This window comes from Podarcis raffonei, chromosome 14 (genome assembly GCF_027172205.1).
Source record: "Podarcis raffonei isolate rPodRaf1 chromosome 14, rPodRaf1.pri, whole genome shotgun sequence".
NCBI classification, from domain to species: domain Eukaryota; kingdom Metazoa; phylum Chordata; class Lepidosauria; order Squamata; family Lacertidae; genus Podarcis; species Podarcis raffonei.
Window position 1 is genome coordinate 7,014,526 of NC_070615.1, and position 24,199 is coordinate 7,038,724.

At 46.6% G+C, this 24,199-nt stretch overlaps 1 protein-coding gene across 1 annotated transcript in view; it reads left to right on the forward strand.

The window, feature by feature from the left end:
- Window positions 1-24,199, forward strand: part of WDR72 (WD repeat domain 72) — a 79,916-nt gene that overhangs the window by 49,467 nt on the left and 6,250 nt on the right. The window contains exons 20-21 of the mRNA XM_053365014.1: window positions 1,082-1,238; window positions 19,922-20,017. Of these exons, the coding sequence (XP_053220989.1) occupies window positions 1,082-1,238; window positions 19,922-20,017 (253 nt within the window). The remainder of the gene's footprint in view (window positions 1-1,081; window positions 1,239-19,921; window positions 20,018-24,199) is intronic.

Below are 24,199 nucleotides of genomic sequence, written 5' to 3' on the forward strand. Positions count from 1 at the left end.
TTGAGAACCATTGAGAACTATTGTGTAGGCTTCCTTGAAGCAACAAAGTGCAAAGAGACCTTGGATAGGTGGTAGCAATCCACTGTAGACTGCTGGCATGGGGAACAATATATGGTAGCTGAGACATTTGGTGTGACAGAGAAGCCCACAGTCTGTTATCTGTTGGTGATGCACTTGGTGCCGAAATCCAGCCAGGATCGCCTTCCTTGTCAGCATAGTGTGTCCTGCAGGGGCACCTTGGCATCTAACCAAGGTCAGCTCATGTGCACAAGGGAATCCAGACCAAAGCAGCTTTTGCAGATCTGGGGGAATCAGGAAGGCCCCACAGCCTCCAGGTCTCTGCCTTGATTCAGGACCAGTTCACCAACACAGACACAGCCTGCTGAAACCATGAGCAGAAACTCCATGTGACATATTTGTTGCTGACCTGTCGGATTTCCAGTGTTGCCCTACACATGTGTGAGACGATCGTGTCAGGGAATAGGCTGGCCCTGAACCTTTCTCATATTGTGCTAGTTCTGCATGTATAGAAATTATCTGATATGGACGACCATACAAACATCTGAAATAGCGCTTTGCATATAAAAAGGTGGTGCATCTAGGGGAAAGTTTTGGCCTAGCCATCCGTCTGATGTGTCAGTGTGTGGAGAGGTCTTTTTTTCTTTTCTTTTTGACTGTTCAAAGTCAAAGAATATCAGGAACTGGCTGCTCTGTATGTGACAAGTGGTTGAAAAGTTCTCAGCCTCTCCAGTCTGATGGGCAGGAGAGTTTCAGGTCACCTCCTCAACCCTCCTAGCTTTAGCACCCCCAGGCCCCTCTTCTTCACCCCCTCCTATCATGAAGCCAGTTGCCACTGATAGAGCAATGCAGCAGGGCAAAGGGTCAGCCTAGCTTTGCCTTTCCTCTGCACTGAGCATCCTTGCATAGGTGCTCAGAAGCATAGGTAAGTAAGTTGGCCTTCCCTGCTCATTGCCCCCTCCCTGAAGCAGTGTTTGGGAGAAGAGGGGCGGGGGGAAGGAGGCCTGGGCTTGGGGCAGGACAGCCTAACATCCTCCTCACTGACAGCCTGCATCTCTGACAGATGACTGAAGCCATTCAGGCTGCTCTGCTGGCTGAAGTTCGGCAGGGCCTGAGAAACCGTCAGAAGACCTTGGCCAATGGTCATGGGCAAGCCAGTGCCAAAGTGGAGGAGCAAAGGACCGAGGAGCCAGAGATAATAAAGAGCCACCCCTTGCTGGGTAAGTGCCTCATCTGTTGGTGTGAAGGCAGGTTAAGGTGGATGGAGAAGCATTTAATTTCTGAGATAAGACCAGGGTTCTCCATCCCAGAGTTCCTGCAACTGCAGATCTCCCTCAGGTAGTTGCTGCTACTATTCCTGTTCATCATCTCCATATTTAAGGCGTGGAGGGGAAAGGGTGTTGCTTTGTGTAAATGTTCAAAATGCTTCTAGTATTTCATTCTTGTGTATATTGGAAATACGATTGCAAACAATTGATGCATGCCATTTTATAGATAACATTAGTGAACAACAAATTATATGGAAATGAGCAGATGTTTTCAGATTTATTTTTTATCAATGAGATCAGACTTATACTAAAAATGTTGCTGCTCCAATTTTATAACTTCATACTATGAAATGTGGAGTTTTTATGCTTTGGTGGTAGAATAATCCACATTGTGGAAATTAGTTTTACAACTGCATCATTTCATTTTACAGCGGGCCTAGTTGCTGTTACTTTTAATGGTGTTCCTGTTGATGGGCAGGAAAGTCTGATTCAGAATTTATGTTATGAGATGATATCCAATTTTCTTTAGGCCATTAGCTGAGCCTTAAAATTAAGTGACCTGAAGTTTACATCCAATCCTATTAGTGAGTCTTCTCTGTCATAGCTAATTCATAATCTCGTGGTGTGCATGTGTCTGTCATGAAGATTTGTGGCTAGCACGTTTGTTCCAGGAATCTAAGAAAAGTTAAAAATTTTCAGCCATAAAGAACACAGTTGATAGTTGCAGTTGTGCTAATATGGACATGCATGTGGGATTATCTTTTGTTTTACAATGGGTTCCCCTCTCCTGTCCCCATTCTACACCAATATTTTGGTATTAAGATTTTTATTAAAGTCATAATACCACAAGATATAGAAAACTAATGTACATTTTAAAAGAGACTAAAACAGCTACCAAAGAGAAAAGAAAAAGAAAATAGTATTTGTCATGTCAGGTTCCCCCAGGTGCAGGTTACATCATTGTGGGACTCCTGAGCATTCATGGAGTCACAGTTCACCATGTGTAACCTGCGTATACTAGAAGGTTGTTTGGTTCGAATATTTAGGAAGTGGTTGTGCATTGTGAACTCTGGTAGGCACCATTCAGGAAGAGCGCCTTGTGTCAACCCACTTGGAAAGAAAGGTGTTGACAGCTGAATCTCAGCAAGAGGTGGGCAGTTTGTTGTTCACAAAGACAGATATATGCTAATACATTAGAAAAAAACTTGTTGAAATATATAAGCAATTTCCTTCTTTCCTGGAATCTCTTCCTTTCCCATCCTTAGCTATTTTTGTACCAAGGCTGGAGAGGGATCCATGTTGTATGTTTTCAGTCATAAGGTGTCCTGCTTGAGGATGAGGATGGTTGGGCTTGGTGATCCTTTCATCTGCCGCTTGGTCTTTGCACAAAACCCAACTGGGCCAATTGGCATGGCTCTGTCTTCAGTTATCAAGTCAACATTGGTATGTTAAAAGAACCCTGTCTAGGTGCTGTAAGTTCTCATTAACCAAGTTGATTCAAGCCAGAGCTCAAGGGGACCTTAATGAAATCTACAAGCCTCACCCATAAGTACCCTCCCATTTTAGGCAAACGGTGCCCCCTCCCCCTGTGGCTAATGTCCTAATAGAAAAGGTGACTAGGAGGGACCTGGGCCACTGTCATTCCTGCACTGAGCCATGGCCTGCCAATCTTCTTATGCGGAGGTGAATATCTGTGTTCACTCTCAGGTTCTTCCTTGGCTACAGAAAGGGGATGTGGCAGAACAGAGGCGGAGTATTCTGAGCGGCTGAGGTGTGAGATTTCTCCTGCCACCAGAAGTGGTGAAGGTCACTTTACTTCAGTGGCTCTAAAGGGATTTGGCAAATTCACAGAGAAGGAAACAGCTTGACAACGGTCCTTAGCCATGATTGTTCCATGGAAGTACTGTGCTCTTGAACTGCCTCGGTAGAGGTCCCTGCCAGCACATTTCTCCTTCTCCTCCTTCTCCTCCTTCTCCTCCTTCTCCTCCTCCTCTTCTTGTGGAATATGCATCACTGAAAGACATTACACCCTTGTTTCATATTACAGCCCTTTCCTGTAAAGGAACACAACTCAATTTTGTATTTTATCATCTAACCTGTGGTTTAACTTGGCTACTGTATCATCTCATAGACATTCACTTAAAACTGTACCTTGATCCAATATTCTCTAATATTAGTGGTCAAGTATTGAAGGAAGCAAAATGGAAGACTCTGTAGAACTGCAGCTTATTTCATTCTTTGCTTCATATATTTTACCAGACATAACTCCTTAATGCAACAGAAATCAGATTTGTTGTGTATTTTTACACAAAATCCAATTGTGCAGGCGCCATACCAGGCTCATCCAAAACATTAGAAAGGATACGGTTCTGCTAGGATATTGTTGAAACTCCACACAGAAGCAGCAACACTTTGGATGCCAAGGCACAGGAAGTGCCACTGTAAAAGGTGGCGTTGACTGCTCTCCATCTCTGGTGGGTGGTTTTGGGGAAAGATGAATGATCCCGATAGCTATTATTTATTTATTAAAATTATCCCACCTGATGTAACAAAACAATAAACACACAACATTCAATGAAACTTGGTAAAAACAAAACACAACTCTCTCATACAAATAATACTGTTATTGTTGTTGTTAGTCGTTTAGTGTGTCCGACTCTTCATGACCCCATGGACCAGAGCACGCCAGGCACTCCTGTCTTCCATTGCCTCCCGCAGTTTGGTCAAACTCATGCTGGTAGCTTCGAGAACACTGTCCAACCATCTCGTCCTCTGTCGTCCCCTTCTCCTTGTGCCCTCCATCTTTCCCAACATCAGGGTCTTTTCCATGGAGTCTTTTCTTCTCATGAGGTGGCCAAAGTATTGGAGCCTCAGCTTCAGGATCTGTCTTTCCAGTGAACACTCAGGGCTGATTTCCTTCAGAATGGATAGGTTTGATATTCTTGCAGTCCATGGGACTCTCAAGAGTCTCCTCCAGCACCATAATTCAAAAGCATCAATTCTTTGGAGATCCCAACCACCCTTATTTTTATGCAATGCCCCCCCAATTGCACCCAAGGCTACTACTGCCCCCCTGGATCATTCCAGTGCCCCCAGGGGACAGTATCGCCCACTTTGGGAAACATGGACCTAGATAAATCTAAGTTTTTAAGAGGCATTGAAAGGTTGTTACTGTGACTGTCTCACAAACTACCCGATGGAGGGCATTCCAGAGGCTCACTTACACATCGTCAGCAAGTGGCAGTCCACCAAGGACTATCCTCTTGGGAAGATCTTAGAGACTGGCTTGGTCTGTACTAAGTATCCTGGTCCCAAATGGGGCTTTAAATGTTGAGAACTAAACCTTGAACTTGGCTCAGTAGCTAATAGAACTTTCAACGCTGATGGGTAAAGCTGGGTGCCCCACTCCAGAAGCTGCTGCAATTTGCACTGGTTGTGCTTTCTGTTTTTTTTTTTTATAAGATTTTTATTAAGATTTTTACATTACAAAAAATAAAAACAAACAGAAAAAGAAAAAAAAAATCTTTCCATCACATTATTTTTCATTTACTTGTTTCTTGGACCTCCTCATACCTCTCTTTTTTGTATTCCAATTCACTTTATTAACTCAGCAATTTGTTTCCCTCTTTATTCTACCCAAATCTTTATTCTTAAATTGTTGTGATCTTGAAATTTTACTTTTATAAACCCATTTTTTCATATTCTTTTAACCCATTACAGCTAGAAACCTCTTAATTTTAATCCAACATTATTCTAAAATTCATTAATTTTACAATATCTCTGTAAATAATCTTTAAATTTCTTCCACTGACTCTTCCCCCTGATCTCGGATCCTGCCGGTCATTTCCGCCAATTCCATATAGTCCATCACCTTCATCTGCCATTCTTCCAAAGTGGGTAGATCTTGTGTCTTCCAATATTTTGCAATAAGTATTCTTGCTGCTGTTGTGGCATACATAAAGAAAGTTCTGTCCTTCTTTAACACCAATTGGTCAACTATGCCCAGAAGAAAGGCCTCTGGTTTCTTCAAGAAGGTATATTTAAATACCTTTTTCAGTTCATTATATATCGTCTCCCAGAAAGCCTTAATCCTTGGGCACGTCCACCAAAGGTGAAAGAATGTGCCTTCATTTTCTTTACATTTCCAACATTTATTATCGGGCAAATGATAAATTTTCGCAAGCTTTACCGGGGTCATGTACCACCTATAAATCATTTTCATAATATTCTCTCTTAAGACACTACATGCCGTGAATTTCATACCTGTGGTCCACAACTGTTCCCAGTCAGCAAACATTATGTCATGTCCAACATCTTGTGCCCATTTGATCATTGCAGATTTAACCGTTTCATCCTGCGTATTCCATTTTAACAGCAAGTTATACATTCTTGAAAGTATCTTAGTTTTGGGATCTAGCAGTTCTGTTTCTAATTTTGATTTTTCCACCTGGAAGCCAATTTTCTTGTCCAGATTATATGCCTCCATTATCTGATAATAATGGAGCCAATCTCGCACTTTATTCTTTAGTTTCTCAAAACTCTGCAATTTTAATCTATCTCCATCTTGTTCCAAAATTTCCCAATATTTCGGCCATTTAGCCTCCATATTGAGCTTTTTCTGAGCTTTCGCTTCCATCGGTGACAACCTGGTTGTGCTTTCTGAATCAAGCACAAGGGTAGAGAAGAAATAACTAAAAGCCGGAGCTGAGGTCTTATGGGGGTATTTGGGGCCTTCCTGCTTTCCTACACTTATCTTACTATCTTCTCCCAATGGGGGCTGGGCAAGAGAAGAAGAAGCCAAGTTGCCCTGAACTTTTTATGCTTAGATTTGCTGCAGAACTTGCTGCTTCTAGTTCCTTCATCTAGCGAACATGACTGGACCTGGTGTTGCGTTGTGGCATCTGAAAGTATTGCACAGATTTTGGCCCACCTGACATTTGGTGGAGTCATCAAGATCTGTGCTTCGTGCACTCCATGCATTTTTGAAAACCTCAACTAAGCAGCTGCCCACGTGGGCCTGATATCTGCTGCACATAATGCACCCATCAATCCATTCCGCTAGAAACTCTAAAAATAAATTACAAACAAGCAAACAGAAACTGGAGATGGGAAGCTCCCTCTGCAGTACCTCAGCTCTGCTGCTCTCCTTCCACAGCTAACCTCTGTCTGTCTCCACTGCTGAGCCTCATCCATTTCTCTCTCCCCCTGACATTTTGCCTTTGCTAGATCACAAACTGCCTTTTTAGAATCCACCTGGAAAGGGAATGCCTTTCCTCTGTGCCACAACCAGCATGAGCTGAGCTGACGGTTTAGGATTGCCAGCTTCAGGTCCTGCCTGGGGAAGCCCACTTGCCACTTAGCCATTACTGTAAGGATGAGTCATTTGCAGGAGCATAACAGCAGCAGTTTATGGCGCCATTTCTCTTAGAAGCTCCCGGTCGTCCTCTCCTTCCCAGGTCAAACTGGGGGTCTTCTTCCTTGGGCCTGATCCAAATGGCTGTGCTCTCCAGCATATGGGTTTTAAGAACGGTTGTGTGCCAGAGGAGCTGAAGCTAGGAACAGAGCTTGGAGCAGGTGACAGCTCGGCTGCTTCGGAGGTGATCTGATGTGACCATTGTCCCACTGCACCAAGGAATGAGAAGAGGCACCAAGAGACTCACCCACGTGCTGATGCACACAGTTAACTTTGCCAACAACCCACTGGAGCAGCAGGCCATCAGCCAGCTAAGGTGCCTCCTCTGCTGTGCCCACCTGTGTTTCTCAAAATCAAGCTGGTAGAGCCCATTAAAAATCTTGTTTGTTGAATTCTCTTAGCTAAAATTGCCAGTCATAAATTGCTGCAGTCACCGGAAAGTATCACTTCTGATCCTTCCACTTAAACATCAACTTGGCTGTGATAGGAATCCAACCAAAAAACTGTAATTCAGTGGCTAATATTTTTTTTTTAATCAAATCTGTGAACTGTAGAGTGGCTTCTCCCATCATCTGAGCTGGACTGAGATGGCTCAGGTGCCAGGAAGTTCAGTCTTCTCTTGTATCCATCCCTAAGTGGCTGGAGAGGCTGCTTGCTTAAGTTTGCTCTCTCATACACCAAACAGTTAGTGCAAAAGGGACAACAGTGTGTGCTAAGAGATACGCCAGTCAAGGACTTGACTTGCTCACAGAGCCATTACTCTAAAATAGGGGTCTAGTCTGGAGGCCTGATGCAGCCTCCCTGACCCCCACCAAGTGGAGTGGAGTTAGCAAAAAGAGCCCCCCCCCCAAGAAGACATGCCCCACAACATCCAAAGTGACTTGGGAGGAGTTCCTGAAATCAATGCCACTGGAGCTGCAGCACAGAAACTTGAGATTCACCTCTGCCTTGGAAGATCCCTTTATGGTGTCCCTTAGGTATCACTCTCTACAGTGGTACCTCGGGTTACATATGCTTCATGTTACATACGCTTCAGGTTACAGACTCCGCTAATCCATAAATTGTGCTTCAGGTTAAGAACTTTGCTTCAGGATGAGAACAGAAATCGTGCTCCGGCGGCGCGGCAGCAGCAGGAGGCCCCATTAGCTAAAGTGGTGCTTCAGGTTAAGTACAGTTTCAGGTTAAGTACAGACCTCCAGAACGAATTAAGTACTTAACCTGAGGTACCACTGTATCGTAAAATGGCTAAAGACAAATAAAAACCCTGCATTTCATAGAGGCTGACAATGTCAAGGTTTCAGAAGGTGTAAGCACAGCTCCCCGATATTCTTGCCTGGTCCCAGAACAGCATAGTACGGATTGACTATATTATTTCCAGTTACCGGTACTTTCGTTGCATGGGGGGGGGGAAGAATCCCACCTTTGAACTAACGCAATCTGCTGTCCCTTTAAATCCTACGAAGTCTGCAGACCCCTTAAACGCACAGGGGGTTGTTGGTGAAGTTAACTGTGTGCATCGGCGGGTGGGTGAGTCTGGAGCAAGGTGCAACCTTTCCCTGCGCTGTAATAAAGTAGCTGTTCATCTGTGGTCAGGGATTGTCAAGAAAGACCTTGAGTTCCTCTGCGTTATTTCACAGAGAGGCCATCAGACAGCTTTGCATCATCTCACTCTATCAATCAAGGGCCTCAGCCACTGCCTTCTGCGAGAACTCTTCCTGTTTTTCACAGACAGCTCAATAACTTGTCTAGGGGTTGTGATAAATGCCCTCCATGCCTCACAAACTGTCTCCTCCATCGCCACCTGCAGCTCGGCTTTGCAGAGCTGGTGCTTCCTCCCCCCCCCATCCAGTCCATTTCATTTCTTTGCACTTTTGAATGAAAGAGCCACCACATTTATATATCTGGCCCAGTGGAAAAGCTGCACTGCAGATTCCCCATTTGTCCCCAACAGAGAAGATTAGATTTCCGCTTAGGAACAGTAAGTGGAGAATAGACGCAGGCAAAATGATAGGAACTGTTGTTTTTAATCCCTCCTCCTGCCCTGCTTGCGCTGAAACAAACACTCTTTTCCTTTAATTTCACACACCAGTCATATTTTTAAAGATCAACTTTTGCAGCCCCAGCTGATCCAACTGCAGCCTCCTGCTGGTTCTGGAGCTGGAAGCCCCACAGAATCCCATCTGGGCACAATTGCCAGCCATTGCTCAGGAGGCTATTACAGTAAATGAATAACTTCTCTCTCAGAAAGAAGGTGGCTCTTTCAGATCAGGTTGAAGGTCAATGGCAGGGGAGGACGAGGAGGCTCTCGTGTTGCAGCTGTCTGCAAATGCGCTTGGCTTCAGATTCAAGAAGGTCAGAAATCTGGAAAAGAACCAGAACTCTTGCGGGGTGGGGGTGCGCACAAATGACCTAAACCACAAGGGGAAAGCAAACTGCTACAAATGAGGCTTTAATGAGGCTTAGGGGTTCCATAGAAAGGAGACAGGGAAATTTCAAAATATAGTGGTTGTTCTAGTTTGAAAATCTGCATTTAGAAAATCCTCTCCTCTATGGGAAGCTGGATCATCTGCTGTAGAAGGGAAGGCCAAAGCGTTTGGGGATTTTTGGGTTTAGAAAACAGAGCAACTAAGAGAGGACATGGTAGAAGGCTGTAAAATCAGGCATGGTGCATAAACAGTGGGCAGAGAGGAGTGTCACTTTTGTCAATCTTCACACTCATTCATGCACTGCCACATGGTGCGTCTACGGCCACAAGGTCATGTGGCTTTGAAGAGGGAATTAGACAAGTTCATGGAAGAGGCCCGTTATGACCACACGGATGGGACCTCCTGGTTCATGAGATCTGTGTGCCACTGAATGGCATTTTCTGAAGGGGAAACAACAGGAGGGGGCCTGTTGCCCTTGTGGGTCTTCCATTTGGGCCTGTGGCTGGCTGCTGTAGGAAGAAGCAGGATGCTGATCTAGATGGACAACTTTGGGCTATTAATCACAGTGATTATACAGATAGAAATTACAGGAGCTGAGACCATTTGATGTTTAATGTTTGGCTGGAGACTAATATGGTATGTGTGGGTGTGGATGCAGCTATTTCCATTCTGCTGCAGTGCTGGGCTTCCCTGAGGTTTCTAGCTGATCCAGTGGCGTAGCGTGGGGGGTGCAGGGGGGCCCGGCCGCACCGGGCGCAACATCTGGGGTTAGGGCAAATCCATGGGTTAGGGGGCGCAAATCCACGGGTTAGGGGGCGCAAATCCACGGGTTAGGGGGCGCAAATTACTTGCCTTGCCCCGGGTGCTGACAACCCACGCTACGCCACTGAGCTGATCCCTGGATCTGACCCAATGCAAGCAGATCAGAAAGAGCCTGTCAGTCTCTTCCTGACACATGTGGAATGAAGAGGCTGAGCATCAAGGAGCCAACCAGCAAAAAATCACACTGAGTAAGTGAGGTTTATTAGAAGAAACAAGGCCTGCTTGGGGGTGCCAGGCCTAAGGAGCTCATCAACTCTTCTTGCGCGTACAAGGCAATTGTGGAGAGTGAAGTTCCTCACATTCCCACAGCTGACTAAATCTCCTCACCAGAGTCCTTCCCAAGCAATCTGAGACTACACAGGCCCCTGTCTTTTCTCTTTCCACTTCATACCTCTCCTGGTCCTGGGAGACCGGGGGAAGGGGAGCTTGTAGCAGGAGAGGGAGACACCCTGGCATCTTCACCAGCCTGACTCATCTCTGCCTCTTGGCCTCTCTCCTCTTCTGCTTCTTCCACTTCTGCTTCTGCACTTCTTTCTGCCACAGCCTCTCCCTGCTCACTAAACCCTGTTACCTCTTCCAACACCAACACCTCCGTCTTCTGCCTCTGACCACTAATCATCATCCACTTACCAGTCCACAGGCTCTGAGCCTTCTTCTCTCGGGGTTCCCCCACTGGTGCCTTCCACCATTCCTCTGCATCTAGCCAGTTCATGACACTGAGTGGGAGCTAAGGCAGCATTGCAGATTTGTGCTAGTGATCTTTCTCCAGTGGACCTGGTGACGTGCTGCCTCCTCATGAGATCATGCCCACACTGGGATTGGCCTTAGGAGGAACAACAACATTCCGGATTTCCTTGACCCCCTTGGTTTCCACTTTCAGCCAAATAGAGCATCACTTTCCTCTTCCTGTGAAGCAGCAGGCCAGTGACCTCCAGATTGGCAATTGCTCTATCCAGGAGCTCATTAGTGGAGCTGTCTGTGTCTCTGCCATCAGCATTTGGTGAAAAGGGCTGCCACTGACCCTGCCAGACTTGGGTCAGGAGGTCAGGAGGTCTCGTTTATTATTCAAAATTGCTTTCTGACCCTTTCTCCACTAGGCCAAATGAGGTGGGGTGTCTTCTGGTTGGTTGGAGGAACTGTAACCAAATGCTGGTTTCTTGTGTGATTGATTATTTTATCACTGCTCTAAATTGGTGTTTACTTGTATATACCTACTCATAGGCACAGTAACCTGAAGATTCTTGCACAACGATTTATACATCTTGCCAAATATGTATTTTGAAAATAATTGCAGCGCCATGGAGTCTGTGTATTGCTTCACCTGCAAATCTACTGAGTGATTCAGTAGATTGATAGATATGATAGATAGTTTGTAGTTATAGATCAAGTCCGAGTCTTTGCAGAGCTCCATGGTCTGAAGTTTTACTGTTTGACACTGATGGTTGTGGCAGTTGACCACCACAGCGTCCCTATGATGATGCACTATGATGACATTTTGCAGATGACAGCTGCTTAAGCCTCCTCTGGCTTTTGACAAAACTCAAAGAGGGCTCTCAGTTTGAATCAGATGGAAGTCTCGTGCTCATTGCTCTGATCCTCAACAGAGATCCCTGCTCTGTCTGCTTGTAAGGCTAATCTTATTGCATACAGCTCGTAAGTCTGATGAACAACCAAGAGTCTTGTGGCACCTTAAAGACTAACACATTGATTGTGGTGTAAGCTTTTTGGACTACAGCTCGCTTCATGAGATACGTACGTTTGCATGTTTATACGGCTCTTCTTATGAACCACTTGCAGTTTGAACAGAGACAGCTGTACTATTAGGCAGAATAAGGTGACTGCCTCAGGCAGCTGATTTGGCATATTATGAAAAGACAGCAAATTATTGATTATTCCATTTATTATTGTAATTTTATTGTCAGGGAGAAAGAGAAGAGCCTGTTGGGTTTTCTGCATCAGGTTCCAAAATAAGTTGAGTCGTGTTCAGCATATTCACCTTGACTTGAGGTGGAGGCCCCATTTGCTAGAGGAAGCAAAATATCTTGGGCTGGCCTCAAGTTTGACATTAATTTAAAGGCTGTGTTGGGGCACCTGTTGTTGAACTACATCTCCCATCCTCCTCCCTGACCATGGCCCTTGCTGACTGCTGGGGGTGATGGAGGTCCAACAACATCTAGAAGACCACTAGCTCCCCACCCTAGTTTTTGGATCATATGTCCCGTTCCCCATCTCTGTAGGCCTTTCTTGGGTTCTGGCAATTACAATAAAATCAATTCCTGATGTCACAGCCTCCTGTCTCGTGCTGATTTGGGAGAGATCGCTGCCTGGTCTCAACACACCTGCCTCTTCACCAGAATTAACAGGAGGCTAGTTGTCAAGTCAGCTGCATTAACAGCCAAATGAATTGGATCAAATCCCTTTGCAACATGGTGGATGAATGGAGACAAAATCAGGGCATTTGGGAGCAGCTTAAGTTGCCCAAGCTGGAGGGGGGGGGCAATGATCTTCATCTATAAGGCAGTCTCGCAAGTGTTTCTCTTGCTCTCTCCCTCCTTCCCTCCCTCCACCTCCATCCCAGCTCTCTGTGGTTCAGTTCCTCATCAGTCCTGGAGAACACTGGTCCTGGCCTGCCTCCCTGGGTCCTTGTGAGGATAAACAATAACCAAATGCGTTTGTTTGCCCTGAAACTGGTGTCAAAAGTCAGAGAGGAATCAAACGATTTTGAGACACTTAAAATAAACATGGTTTAACAGAAAGTGGAGACGGTGGATGTTATCATGGACTGAATATCTTAAATATTTTGTTCTTTTTTAAAGTAACTGACATGGGAAAAGTCCTTTTTATCTTTCTTTATTGTTTCTTTCCCTTTTCTCTTTTTCCTCTTCTTTTTTCCTCTCTCTCTTTCCTTTCTTCTTCCTGTTTCTTTTCTTTTCCTTCCTTCCTTCCTTCCTTCCTTCCTTCCTTCCTTCCTTCCTTCCTTCCTTTCTTTCTTTCTGGTTGTCATCTCTCTGCTTTGTTTTCTTCTCTTTCTTCTTCGGCATACTCTGCTTGGGGCCTATATTAAGGGCCAGAAAAGGTGTGCTCGTGGGGTTGGTAGATGGTTGGTGGAGGGGCCCTGGCTGGGAAGGCAGGGAAATGTTGGTCTCTGCTTCCAGCACATGGGCATGGCAGGGGGGCAGCTGCCCCACCTAAACCAAGTAAATAAATAAAATACTTAATTAACTGACCAAATGCGTCACAGATAATTCAGTTCTGCCTCCCCAAAACACATAAAGCCTGCCCCCCCCCAAATAAATCCAGCAGCATCAGCTCCTGCTTGTGGAAACAGTATTGAAAGCTTTGTTTTGGGTGGGAAAAAGGGAAAGAAGTTTCCATTCCTGTAATTCTGCTTGCTGTTGATGTCCTTTGAATACACCCCCAGGCTGTTTTGGTGTGTTTATATATACCGTATTTTTCGCTCTATAACACGCACCCGACCATAACACGCACGTAGTTTTTAGAGGAGGAAAATCCGTAGGCATGCCACCCGTAGGCATTTCCTCCATAACACGCACAGACATTTCCCCTTACTTTCTAGGAGGAAAAAAGTGAGTGTTATGGTGCAAAAAATACGGTATATTCCCCACCCCACCCTGCCAGCACAGATGACAGTAGAATTAAAGATCACATTGCCATTTACATAAAGTAGGGACTTCTTTTAAAAGAGCACTGAAACCAAATAAGTATTCTATTCCCTAAATGCCACCAATTCATTATGAGACTTAGTATGTGAAATGAAAATGATTTTAGTCTGCAGTCAAGGGCTGTGCATAATATAACACTCCTGCTGTTAAACAAGTCACTCCAGACCATTTAAATGCCTTGTTCATTTTGAGGCATACCTGGCATTTGAAAGAGTCCCTCCTCCATAATGGGTTTCTCCAAAGCTGGAAGGAGGTTTGGTGAAAATTATTTTAAAAGGGTAAAGGGACCCCTGACCACTAGGTCCAGTCGTGGACGACTCTGGGGTTGCGGCGCTCATCTCGCTTTATTGGCCGAGGGAGCCAGCGTACAGCTTCAGGGTCATGTGGCCAGCAGGACTAAGCAGCTTCTGACGAACCAGAGCAGTGCATGGAAACGCCATTTACCTTCCCGCCGGAGTGGTACCTATTTATCTACTTGCACTTTGACGTGCTTTCGAACTGCTAGGTTGGCAGTTAAACCCAGTCATATTCTGACACACACATCCCTCCCATGTCATGTGATGGTCAAATAGGATCTCAGAAGGTGGAGCCCCTTAGCTGGCAGGGCTGGCTGATCAAACTCTGCTCTGTGGCTCACTCAGAAACTTCAGACTTGCCATAGAGGTCTGTTCAATCAGCCCATCCTCTGAGAAGGGAAATCCCTGGATCTTTGCCAAAAATCTAGACCCAGTCACAGGCTTTTAGGATTACAAGTAACTTAATAAAGGATAATGACGACCCCCAAACTGAGCACACCAGTATCACAAGCCAGCTTAACCAAGTGCACTTATAAAGCAGCAGGTTGATATTAGGTTTTAAGTCAGATTAAGTTCTTGTATAACCTACAATTACATGGTTTTTCAGTTTTTAAAAAATGGAGATGATTGGGCTCAATAGACCCTTCTGTATATTTAACTTCTGTTTAATTGGATTGGGAGCTGCTAAAACATCTTGGAGCTAGAGCCTCTAATCTGAGGAGATGATCCCAACAGTTTTGCAGAGCTTAGGGCAGCAGACAGATAACATAAGCATGCGAAGAAGGCTCACACCGAGGCCCCTTCATCATCCCAGTTTTTCAGCAGCTTGTGCTGCCACTGTTGTTGTTTTTTAAACTGCAAACATATCTATTAATTGTGCTCCACTTTGCCCACATTTGCAGGCCAAAAAAGTGAGTTTGGCTTTAGTTGCTCTGTTTATTTATATGCATGAATCACTTCCTGTACAACACCTCAAAGTTACATATGCAGTAGGTAACATATATTTAAAACAAAACAATTCCAGTTTCAAATTCATTACAAAGCCTTAATTAGGAGAGCTGTTTCTTGTCCCCTTTGCATTTTGTAGGTGCCAGAGTCCAACTAACCACCCTTAATGAGAGGAGCAGGTGCTTCCTCTTAGGAGTACAATGGCTGTCAGAAAATCTGTACTTCCCTAATGAACAAGTCGTCTTCTCTTGAAATCTAGGGGGAAACTGCCACCCGATCCACAGTAGGGTCATCAGTTGCAACTGGATCAGCTGTGTGGTGTTGTGGCTGGAGGGTCATAATTGAACTGGGGAGAGCTGGGTTCAAATCCCCACTTGTGAAGCTCCCAGTGTGGTTTTGGGTTGGTTGGCCAGTCATCTTATCTTACCTACAGGGTTGCTCTGGGAAGAGGGATCACTGGACGGTATGCCTGAGCACGTTGAAGGGGTAAATATATAAGACCCCTCCTTAAGAAATGAATAAGACCTAAGGGGTCCCTCAGCCTCTCCCAATCAAATGGGCTCAAAATTTAATGTGTTACATAGATCTGGATTGTGCTTCAGGCATAATTGGCATGGATCTTCCTCCATTTTGCAGTCTCCATTGCCCAGGCAATGCCATTGGCCTGGGATGATACGGTGCCAGCAAAGCCTCAGCTGGAACTTCCTTTGCTTATTGCCTTCGGGATCCTGTGAGTCATTCCTTTAGCCATTTACTGCTATCATTTAAATTTCATTTACAGATTACCGTATTTTTCGCACCATAGGACGCACTTTTTCCCCTCCAAAAATGAAGGGGAAATGTGTGTGCGTCCTATGGTGCGAATGCAGGCTTTCGCTGAAGCCTGGTGAGTGAGAGGGGTCGGTGCGCACCGACCCCTCACGCTCTCCAGGCTTCGCACACCTCTCTGCAAGCAGCGGGAGCCCAGCGCTGGGCTCCCGCTGCTTGCGGAGAGTTGCCTGCATGCTCAGGCCTGCGCGCGCTGAGCTCAGCGCGTCCAGGCTTCGCGGACCTCTCCGCAAGCAGCGGGAGCGCTCCCACTGCTTGCGGAGACTTGCCTGCATGCTGAAGCCTGCGCGCGCTGAGCTCAGCGCGTCCAGGCTTCGCGGACATCTCCGCAAGCAGCGGGAGCGCTCCCGCTGCTTGCAGAGAGTTGCCAGCATGCCAAAGCCTGGGCGCGCAGAGATCAGCGCGCCCAGGCTTCGCGGACCTCTCCGCAAGCAGCGGGAGCGCTCCCGCTGCTTGCGGAGAGTTGCCTGCATGCCAAAGCCTGGGCGTGCAGAGATCAGCGCGCCCAGGCTTCGCGGACCTCTCCGCAAGCAGCGGGAGCGCTCCCGCTGCTTGCGGAGAGTTGCCTGCATGCTCAGGCCTGCGCGCGCTGAGCTCAGCGTGTCCAGGCTTCGCGGACCTCTCCGCAAGCAGCGGGAGCGCTCCCGCTGCTTGCGGAGACTTGCCTGCATGCTGAAGCCTGCGCGCGCTGAGCTCAGCGTGTCCAGGCTTCGCGGACCTCTCCGCAAGCAGCGGGAGCGCTCCCGCTGCTTGCGGAGACTTGCCTGCATGCTGAAGCCTGCACGCGCTGAGCTCAGCGCGTCCAGGCTTCGCGGACCTCTCCGCAAGCAGTGGGAGCGCTCCCGCTGCTTGCAGAGAGTTGCCAGCATGCCAAAGCCTGGGCGCGCAGAGATCAGCGCGCCCAGGCTTCGCGGACCTCTCCGCAAGCAGCGGGAGCGCTCCCGCTGCTTGCGGAGAGTTGCCTGCATGCTCAGGCCTGCGCGCGCTGAGCTCAGCGTGTCCAGGCTTCGCGGACCTCTCCGCAAGCAGCGGGAGCGCTCCCGCTGCTTGCGGAGACTTGCCTGCATGCTGAAGCTTGCGCGCGCTGAGCTCAGCGCGCCCAGGCTTCGCGGACCTCTCCGCAAGCAGCGGGAGCGCTCCCGCTGCTTGCGGAGAGTTGCCAGCATGCCGAAGCCTGGGCGCGCTGAGATCAGCGCGCCCAGGCTTCGCGGACCTCTCCGCAAGCAGCGGGAGCGCTCCCACGGCTTGCAGAGAGCTGCCTGTTTGGGGGCTGGGGTTGGGGGAAGCTCGAGCTTCCCCCGCCCCAGCCCCGCGCCTGTGGGGGAAATAATTTTTTCCCTTTTATTTCCCCCCAAAAAAACTGGGTGCGCCCTATGGTCCGGTGCGCCCTATGGTGCGAAAAATACGGTACACTTGCACTCCAGTGTCCTGTTTCAGGCAGAAGACCCTGCGGGGGGTTGGTTGGTTGGGGGGCACAGCTGGGCCCTGGTTCCAGAGAAGCCAAATCCATCCAGGGTCTAATGAGCAGAGCCAGAGTCAAAAGTCCAGAAAAGCAAGTCAGTGGACAGGTGTCTTGTACTCCAAAATGTGTAGTCAGTTCATAGTGGAATGCCAGGTCTCAAACACACAGAGTAGAGAAGTACTTATCAGCACCATGGAGAGCTCTAGCTAAACTGAGCCCAAAGGAGGGTTTTGGCTTATGGCCCCAGTATAGTCTCTATTAACCTTAAAAGGGACCTGATTGCTTTAGGGCAGCGGTTCTCAACCTGTGGGTTCCCAGATGTTGTTGGACTACAACTCCCATCATCCCTGAGCTCTGGCCTTGCTAGCTAGGGGTGATGGGAGTTGTAGTTTAACAACATCTGGGGACCCACAGGTTGAGAAAGGCTGCTTTGGGGGCTTTTGACTGCACCAACATGAGTGGGGATGTGGCATTATATGGCTTTGGAGCTTGCGCCCCTGGCATCTGTGGATGGCAGTGGTGAAGGGCAGTCGGGGGTCTGGCTTCATGGAACTACCTCCTGGTGACATGCGTTCTCAGGAGGTAGGGGTGCTGATGACTTTGTCATACTTGCTTTATATAGAACATACATGAGGTGTTTTGGTGTCACATTAATCCCATGTTATAGACATAGGTAACCAAGGCTCGAATTCAGCCTTCTCGGAATCATGTGTCACTTCCTAACTGCAGTGGGTGTCTAATAAGGGGTTAACATGCTCCCCTTCTCCTCTTCTATCTCTCTGACTTCATTCAGGCCATGTGCAGCTGTCAGATATGGTCTTTGTATCCATAAGGAGGAAGAAATGTCATCTTGCTCTCTGGAAATTACACAGAGTGCCTATTGGTGTTTGCTGCTCTGCCCTTGCTAACTGTTGACACTAGTCTCCTGGCTGACCCCATCTATGTCGGTGTCTCTAAGAGATATTCCCCACTGCCATATGGTGCTCTACTCACTTCAGAGTCCTAATTTCAGGGCCTCTGGAATTAATTCTTTAATCTGCTCTCCAAAAATTGTAATGAAGACGCTGACATTTAATCAGTATAACAGCAAGAGCTTAGTACACATCAGACCCCAACTCTACATTTCAGTAACCTCCCTACCTTTTAAAAACTACACCACCAGATTACCAAGTGCCCCAGTACCAGGACTGAGTCACTGACCAAAAGAGCCTTACAGGTCACTTCCAGATGTGATTTCCCAGCCGTCCTTTGATCTGTGCCACTGCATGAGGCTTTCAGCATCTCTCAAATGACACAGTGCAGCTATTGAGTTCCTCTGGAGATGTGGAGCAACCTTGAGCTGGTTTCATCTGGGAATATTTGCATTCTGCTCCCTCACAGAGAAGTCAAAATGAACACAATCACTCTAGACTTCATTAATGGTTTTCTTGCAAGCTTGGTGGGAAAATGGTTTTGACGAATTAGATTTGAAGCTGCTCAGAGCTTGTAACACAACTTAAATTAAGTTATAGCTACAAGTGATAAGCTGTGCTTGCTAATTTACAATTATACTTATTCACTTTGTTCCCAGAAGCTTCTGAATGCTTTCACTAGTCCAAGATAGATTTGCCTGTTTACCAAATGCTCCTGACTTTCAAAAGGTGTGCTTAGCTGTGTTGCAGCCTGAATAGAATTATGATCTGCTAAGAGCAGCAAAACAATCAGATTTACCTTCCCCCTCCTCTCCTCCTTCTCCTGAGGTGACCCATTCAGGCTCTGAGGTGGATTCCTAGAAGGACAGTCTTCCGAACCTCAGCTTAGTCCATGTGCCTCTTGCTCCCCTTGGCAGCTCAGACTATTATCACAGTGTGACAGCAGGCCAGCAAAACGTTTATACAGTGGTACCTTGGTTCTCAAACGCCTTGGTTCTCAGACAACTTGGAACTCAAATACTGCAAACCTGGAAGTAAGTGTTCCAGTTTGCGAACTTTTTTCAGAAGTCAAACATGCTCCGTTTTGAGTGTTACGCTGAGGTCTGTCTGTTTTTGCTATTTATTTTGCATTTTTGTGGCTCTGTGTGTGTGTGTGTGACTGTGTGGAACCCAGTTCACCTATTGATTGATTGTGTGACTGCAGTATATTGTTTATTGCTTTCATTTTAGAACTTGTTAGATAGTAAAATTCATGTTAAGTTGCTGTTTTGGGGGTTGTTTTTAAAAGTCTGAAATAGATTAATCAATTTTGCATTACTTTCTATGGGAAAGCGTGCCTTGGTTTTGGAACGCTTTGGTTTTGGAACGGACTTCTGGAATGGATTAAGTTTTAGAATCAAGGTACCACGGTATAGAGATGTAGATGTTAGGATTTCTTTCTCATCTTGTTTGTTTCCCGTACAATATATGTTGGTATATATGCACTAGAGGCATGAATTTCCCTGCAAATTGTTGGGCACCTCCTCCACTGTGGTGCTTCTTTCTCCATTGCCCCAGAAGTTCTTATTCCTAAAAGCTGGCTCAGTTCTTAGAGCGTATCAGTGACTGGGGAAAACAGTTGTGCTGGGTGCAGATACTGGGAAAGAGAAGGAAGAGGAAGGGTTTCATATTTGTTTCATTTCTGGTTTGACATATATTCACATTTATTTTGTTAAATCTTAAGACATTTGGGATTGGGAGGGCTTAGTATCCAAACTAAGAAAATGTGACCTCGGCATAGACAGAGCAGCTGAAAGAAAGTTAACTATTTGCTAGAGTGTTACTGTTCTTCTCTTTTTTCTTTTAGCTGCCACCAGTTGTGACAACTGCACAACACCTGCAGACCTCCAAGAAGGAAAAGACACGGCTGAGAGGCAGGTCTTGGAAGAGTCGGAAAATCCAGGTGAGAGAATCCCAGGTGCTTGCCTGGTGCAGCTGTGTGAGAAAGCAGGCAAGGCAGAGGGGTCAAGGCAATGTGCTTTCCTTTGGGGCAATGCCTGCATCTGGCCAATTGTCTCTGGAGAATCTGGAGCCCCTTTCATCCAGGTCCAGGCAGGGCAAAGCTGATAGAAGAAGTTTGCCATAAGAATTCGTGATAGACTCAAGATGAGAAGCTGGATGGACCAGATAGTGATCTCTTCTTTCCCAGAAAAAAAGGACCAGGGTGCTGTTCAACTATCAATCATGCTGCTCTTGAGAAAATTTAATGGGAAGCATTTCCCGTTTTCTCCAAATCAGCAAATACTGTATTTCTCCTTCTCCCTCTTCTCACATCCATCTTTGGATAGATGCCAAGTTCTCTCCATTGTTTCATCTCTTGTCACATGTCCTGCATATGTCCATTTTAACTTCCCACTACATCTGCAACTTTTGATCTTTGTCACATCCATTTATTATCTTTTCCATCTTTTAATGATCTTTCTTAGCTAGCCTGTTCTATGGCATGCTGTGCCGTTCTTAAGCTGTTCACGTTTCTCTGTGTCATGGTCCAGTTCTCCGCTCCATCACAGATAAAATGTGCATATCAAACACTTTAGCTTTCAAATATAAGGTTATATTTTTATTTTTTTGATATAAAGCTAAATTTTCCAACAGCTGCTCGTGATTATTTTAGCCTCCTATTTATTTCTGCTGTTTGTCCTTCTCTTCCCAATGCGATCTTTTTCCTAATAGTATTTTCCTAATATTTTAATAGAGGGGAGAATCTCCTGGAGCATCCTGTGGACCGATACATATTTGTGCACAAAGTACTGAAGTTATGACATGTCCCTCCTTTGACCCAATCGGCCAGGGCTGTATTCCGGAGAATTTGCAGAGTGCTGTCTCTCACTCACGAAAGGGCTAAGCAGCCTTGTCCATCCATTCCCTCCCCCTCCCCCTCGCCCTCCCCCTCCTGCCACCAATATATTTTCTTCTCCTACATCTTTGTGTGCCAATCTGTGAACCATAAGCTGAGTTCTGTCAGCTTAGTTAAAAGCTCCCCAAATCTAGCCACGCATGTGTGCTGCTGAGAGGGCAGCTGCCGAGCGGCCTGATCCTCCCAAAGGAGCACTGCTGAGATTTAATTTTCAGTGAAAGGGTGCAGCAGCCTGAAATCCATGTCAGGTCCCTGAAGTCATCTCAGACCCCACCTCAGGCTGTGGGCTACACGATTGGATTTCAGAGCGCAGGATTCTCCAGGAGGGAGGTGAAAAGAAGCCGGCCACCATTTACCTGCTCTGAGCTGGGCTTGGTTTCTAGCGCTGCCCAGGAATGCAGAACAACTCTTCTTGTGCCATAATAATAATAATAATAATAATAATTATTATTATTATTATTATTATTATTATTATTATTTATTTATACCCCGCCCATCCGGCTGGGTTTCCCCAGCCACTCTGTGTGGCTTCCAACCGAATATTAAAAACAATACAGTGGTACCTCGGGTTAAGAACTTAATTCGTTCTGGAGGTCTGTTCTTAACCTGAAACTGTTCGTAACCTGAAGCACCACTTTAGCTAATGGGGCCTCCTGCTGCTGCTGCGCCGCCGCTGCACGATTTCTGTTCTCATCCTGAAGCAAAGTTCTTAACCGGAGGTAATATTTCTGGGTTAGCGGAGTCTGTAACCTGAAGCGTATGTAACCTGAGGTACCACTGTACAGTGTCAGACATTAAAAACTTCCCTAAACAGTTGTCTTTTAAAAGTAAAATAGTTGTTTATTGCCTTGACATCTGCTGGGAGGGCGTTCCACAGGGCGGGTGCCACTACCGAGAAGGCCCTCTGCCTGGTTCCCTGTAACCTCACTTTTCGCAGGGAGGGAACCGCCAGAAGGCCCTTGGTGCTGGACCTCAGTGTCCGGGCTGAACGATGGGGGTGGAGATGCTCCTTCAAGTATACTGGACTGAGGCCGTTTAGGGCTTTAAAGGTTAGCACCAACACCTAAGTTAAAGAAGGGCAGGAGCTTCTTCTGAGACTGGCTCAAAAACAATAAAAGTCAGCAATTTGAGGAACAAAAAGAGCATATCCCGTGGCCTCGTTTGGTTGTAACAACGAACAGCCTGCAGTTGCAAATACTCTCCATGATCTGTTTCCCTTTGAAGGAAATGTATATTCTGGCTTTTGATTACCGTATTTTTTGCTCTATAAGACTCACTTTTTCCCTCCTAAAAAGTAAGGGGAAATGTGTGTGCATCTTATGGAGTGAATGCAGGCTGCGCAGCTATCCCAGAAGCCAGAACAGCAAGAGGGATTGCTGCTTTCACTGCACAGTGATCCCTCTTGCTGTTCTGGCTTCTGAGGTTCAGAATTTTTTTTTCTTCCTTGTTTTCCTCCTCCAAAAATTAGGTGCGTCTTGTGATCTAGTGCGTCTTATATAGCGGGGAAAAATACGGTATTTATGCCATTAGCTCCCTTGAAATGGAGCCCATTCCCCCCTCTCTCAGAGATGTGCAGCTTGAAATCCAAGAGGTGTCAGGCCAGCAGCAGAGGAGTTAAGGGAGATTTCGCCCACAGGCAGAGGTGCGCCAGAGAATATGTTTACTGCTACAGCCTCTCTGCTGCATCTGAGAGCTCTGCCTGGCTTGCTCTCTTTGCAATCATTGCCTTGTCATGAATTTCCCCAGCCTTGGCCTCTGTCCATTCCTGCATTTTAAAGAACTTTCCTCCTCCTCCTTGGTCGGGAAACCTCCAGAGACTTTTCTACGGGGCTCGTTGCATCCCACTGAGAATTTGTAGCTTGGTTGTCATGGCGACGTCGTATTTCTCCAAGAATTGCTCATATTGATCCGTGGACAGGCGTAAATGGACAGGCGAGAGTGAAGAATAGAGAGGGCGGCTGGGAGTCCTCTAATGTGGCCAGAGGTTATGGGGCTGGAAATCAGCTCATAGCCAGCATCTAGAGAGAGAGAGAGAAAGGGACAGCTTCATTTCATTTCAGGGTTTTGTTTTCACACTTTGTGCGATTGTCGACTTTCCCCGTTGACTGGGCGGGGGGGGGAGGGATGACGACTTGTTAGTCGCCTTGTCACGCCAGATCTTCAGCGCTTGCCCTGACACAGCTGTCAACCTCCCCTTGCCGGGCAGTTTGGGGACCCGCAACAAAGACCCGGGGACATGAATTATTTATTGCTGCTTGTAGGGATGGAATTATGTGATAAGAAATTGAGACACTTCTGACAGAAGCCCTTGTTTGAAAAGAGAGGTCTGGAGAGAGGAGCCCAGGTCCTTCTTGATGCCTGCCTCTTAATCTGTGGGCAGGCAAAACCCCAGCAGTCCCCGGAAGATGGGAAGGCTGCCCAACAGGGACTGCCCATCCTGCTTCACTGCCGGAGGTGAAACGGGAACTTGCCAACCCCCCTCTGACCCCTGTGCCAAAGCCGTGCTTTCCAGGGTGGCAGAGTGCGACTCATGCAACACGTTGGCAATTAATATACACAGAACAATAATTATACATACCTTATCAACCTTCTGAGAAAAATACAAAACATTAAACAAAGCCACAAAGACTTGCGAACTACCCAGCCTAAAATGATGTGTGGTTTCAATAGATTTTTCAAATACTTCACTCAGTCTTTTAGATAAGTTCATGAAGGTACCAACAAAAGGTAAGTTCGGTGATATTCACAACACCGAGAGATGCTAGTAGAATTGTAGATAGATGTTGATAAAGTTGTAGACAATGAAGTTGTAGACGACAGGGTGCCGGCGTTTTGCACCTGTTTCGCCCTGGCAGTCCAAGTAATCAAAAAGCCGCTGTTCGCCCCCCATGGGGCCTTTTAACTGGGGCTTGCAGGTAGCACACTCCCAAGATAGTTTTCCAGGCTTCTTCAGTGGTCTAATCTCAAAGTCTTGATACGCATATTTATATTCAATCTTATAGAGAATACTCTATCTTAGCTTAAGCTTAAGAGACTGATTTGCTTCCAGGGTGGCGTGGCTGCAGCTTCTGGGTGCTCTGCCATGCCATGGGAGAAGTGAGAAGCAACAGCCGGGATTAGATCTCTGCTGAACCCACCACCGCCACTTCTCTTTGCTTTTCTGGATGTGGCAGGGGCGGGCAGGGCAGTGTCCCCGCAGGATTCCACCACTGCAGGTGGCTGCTTCAG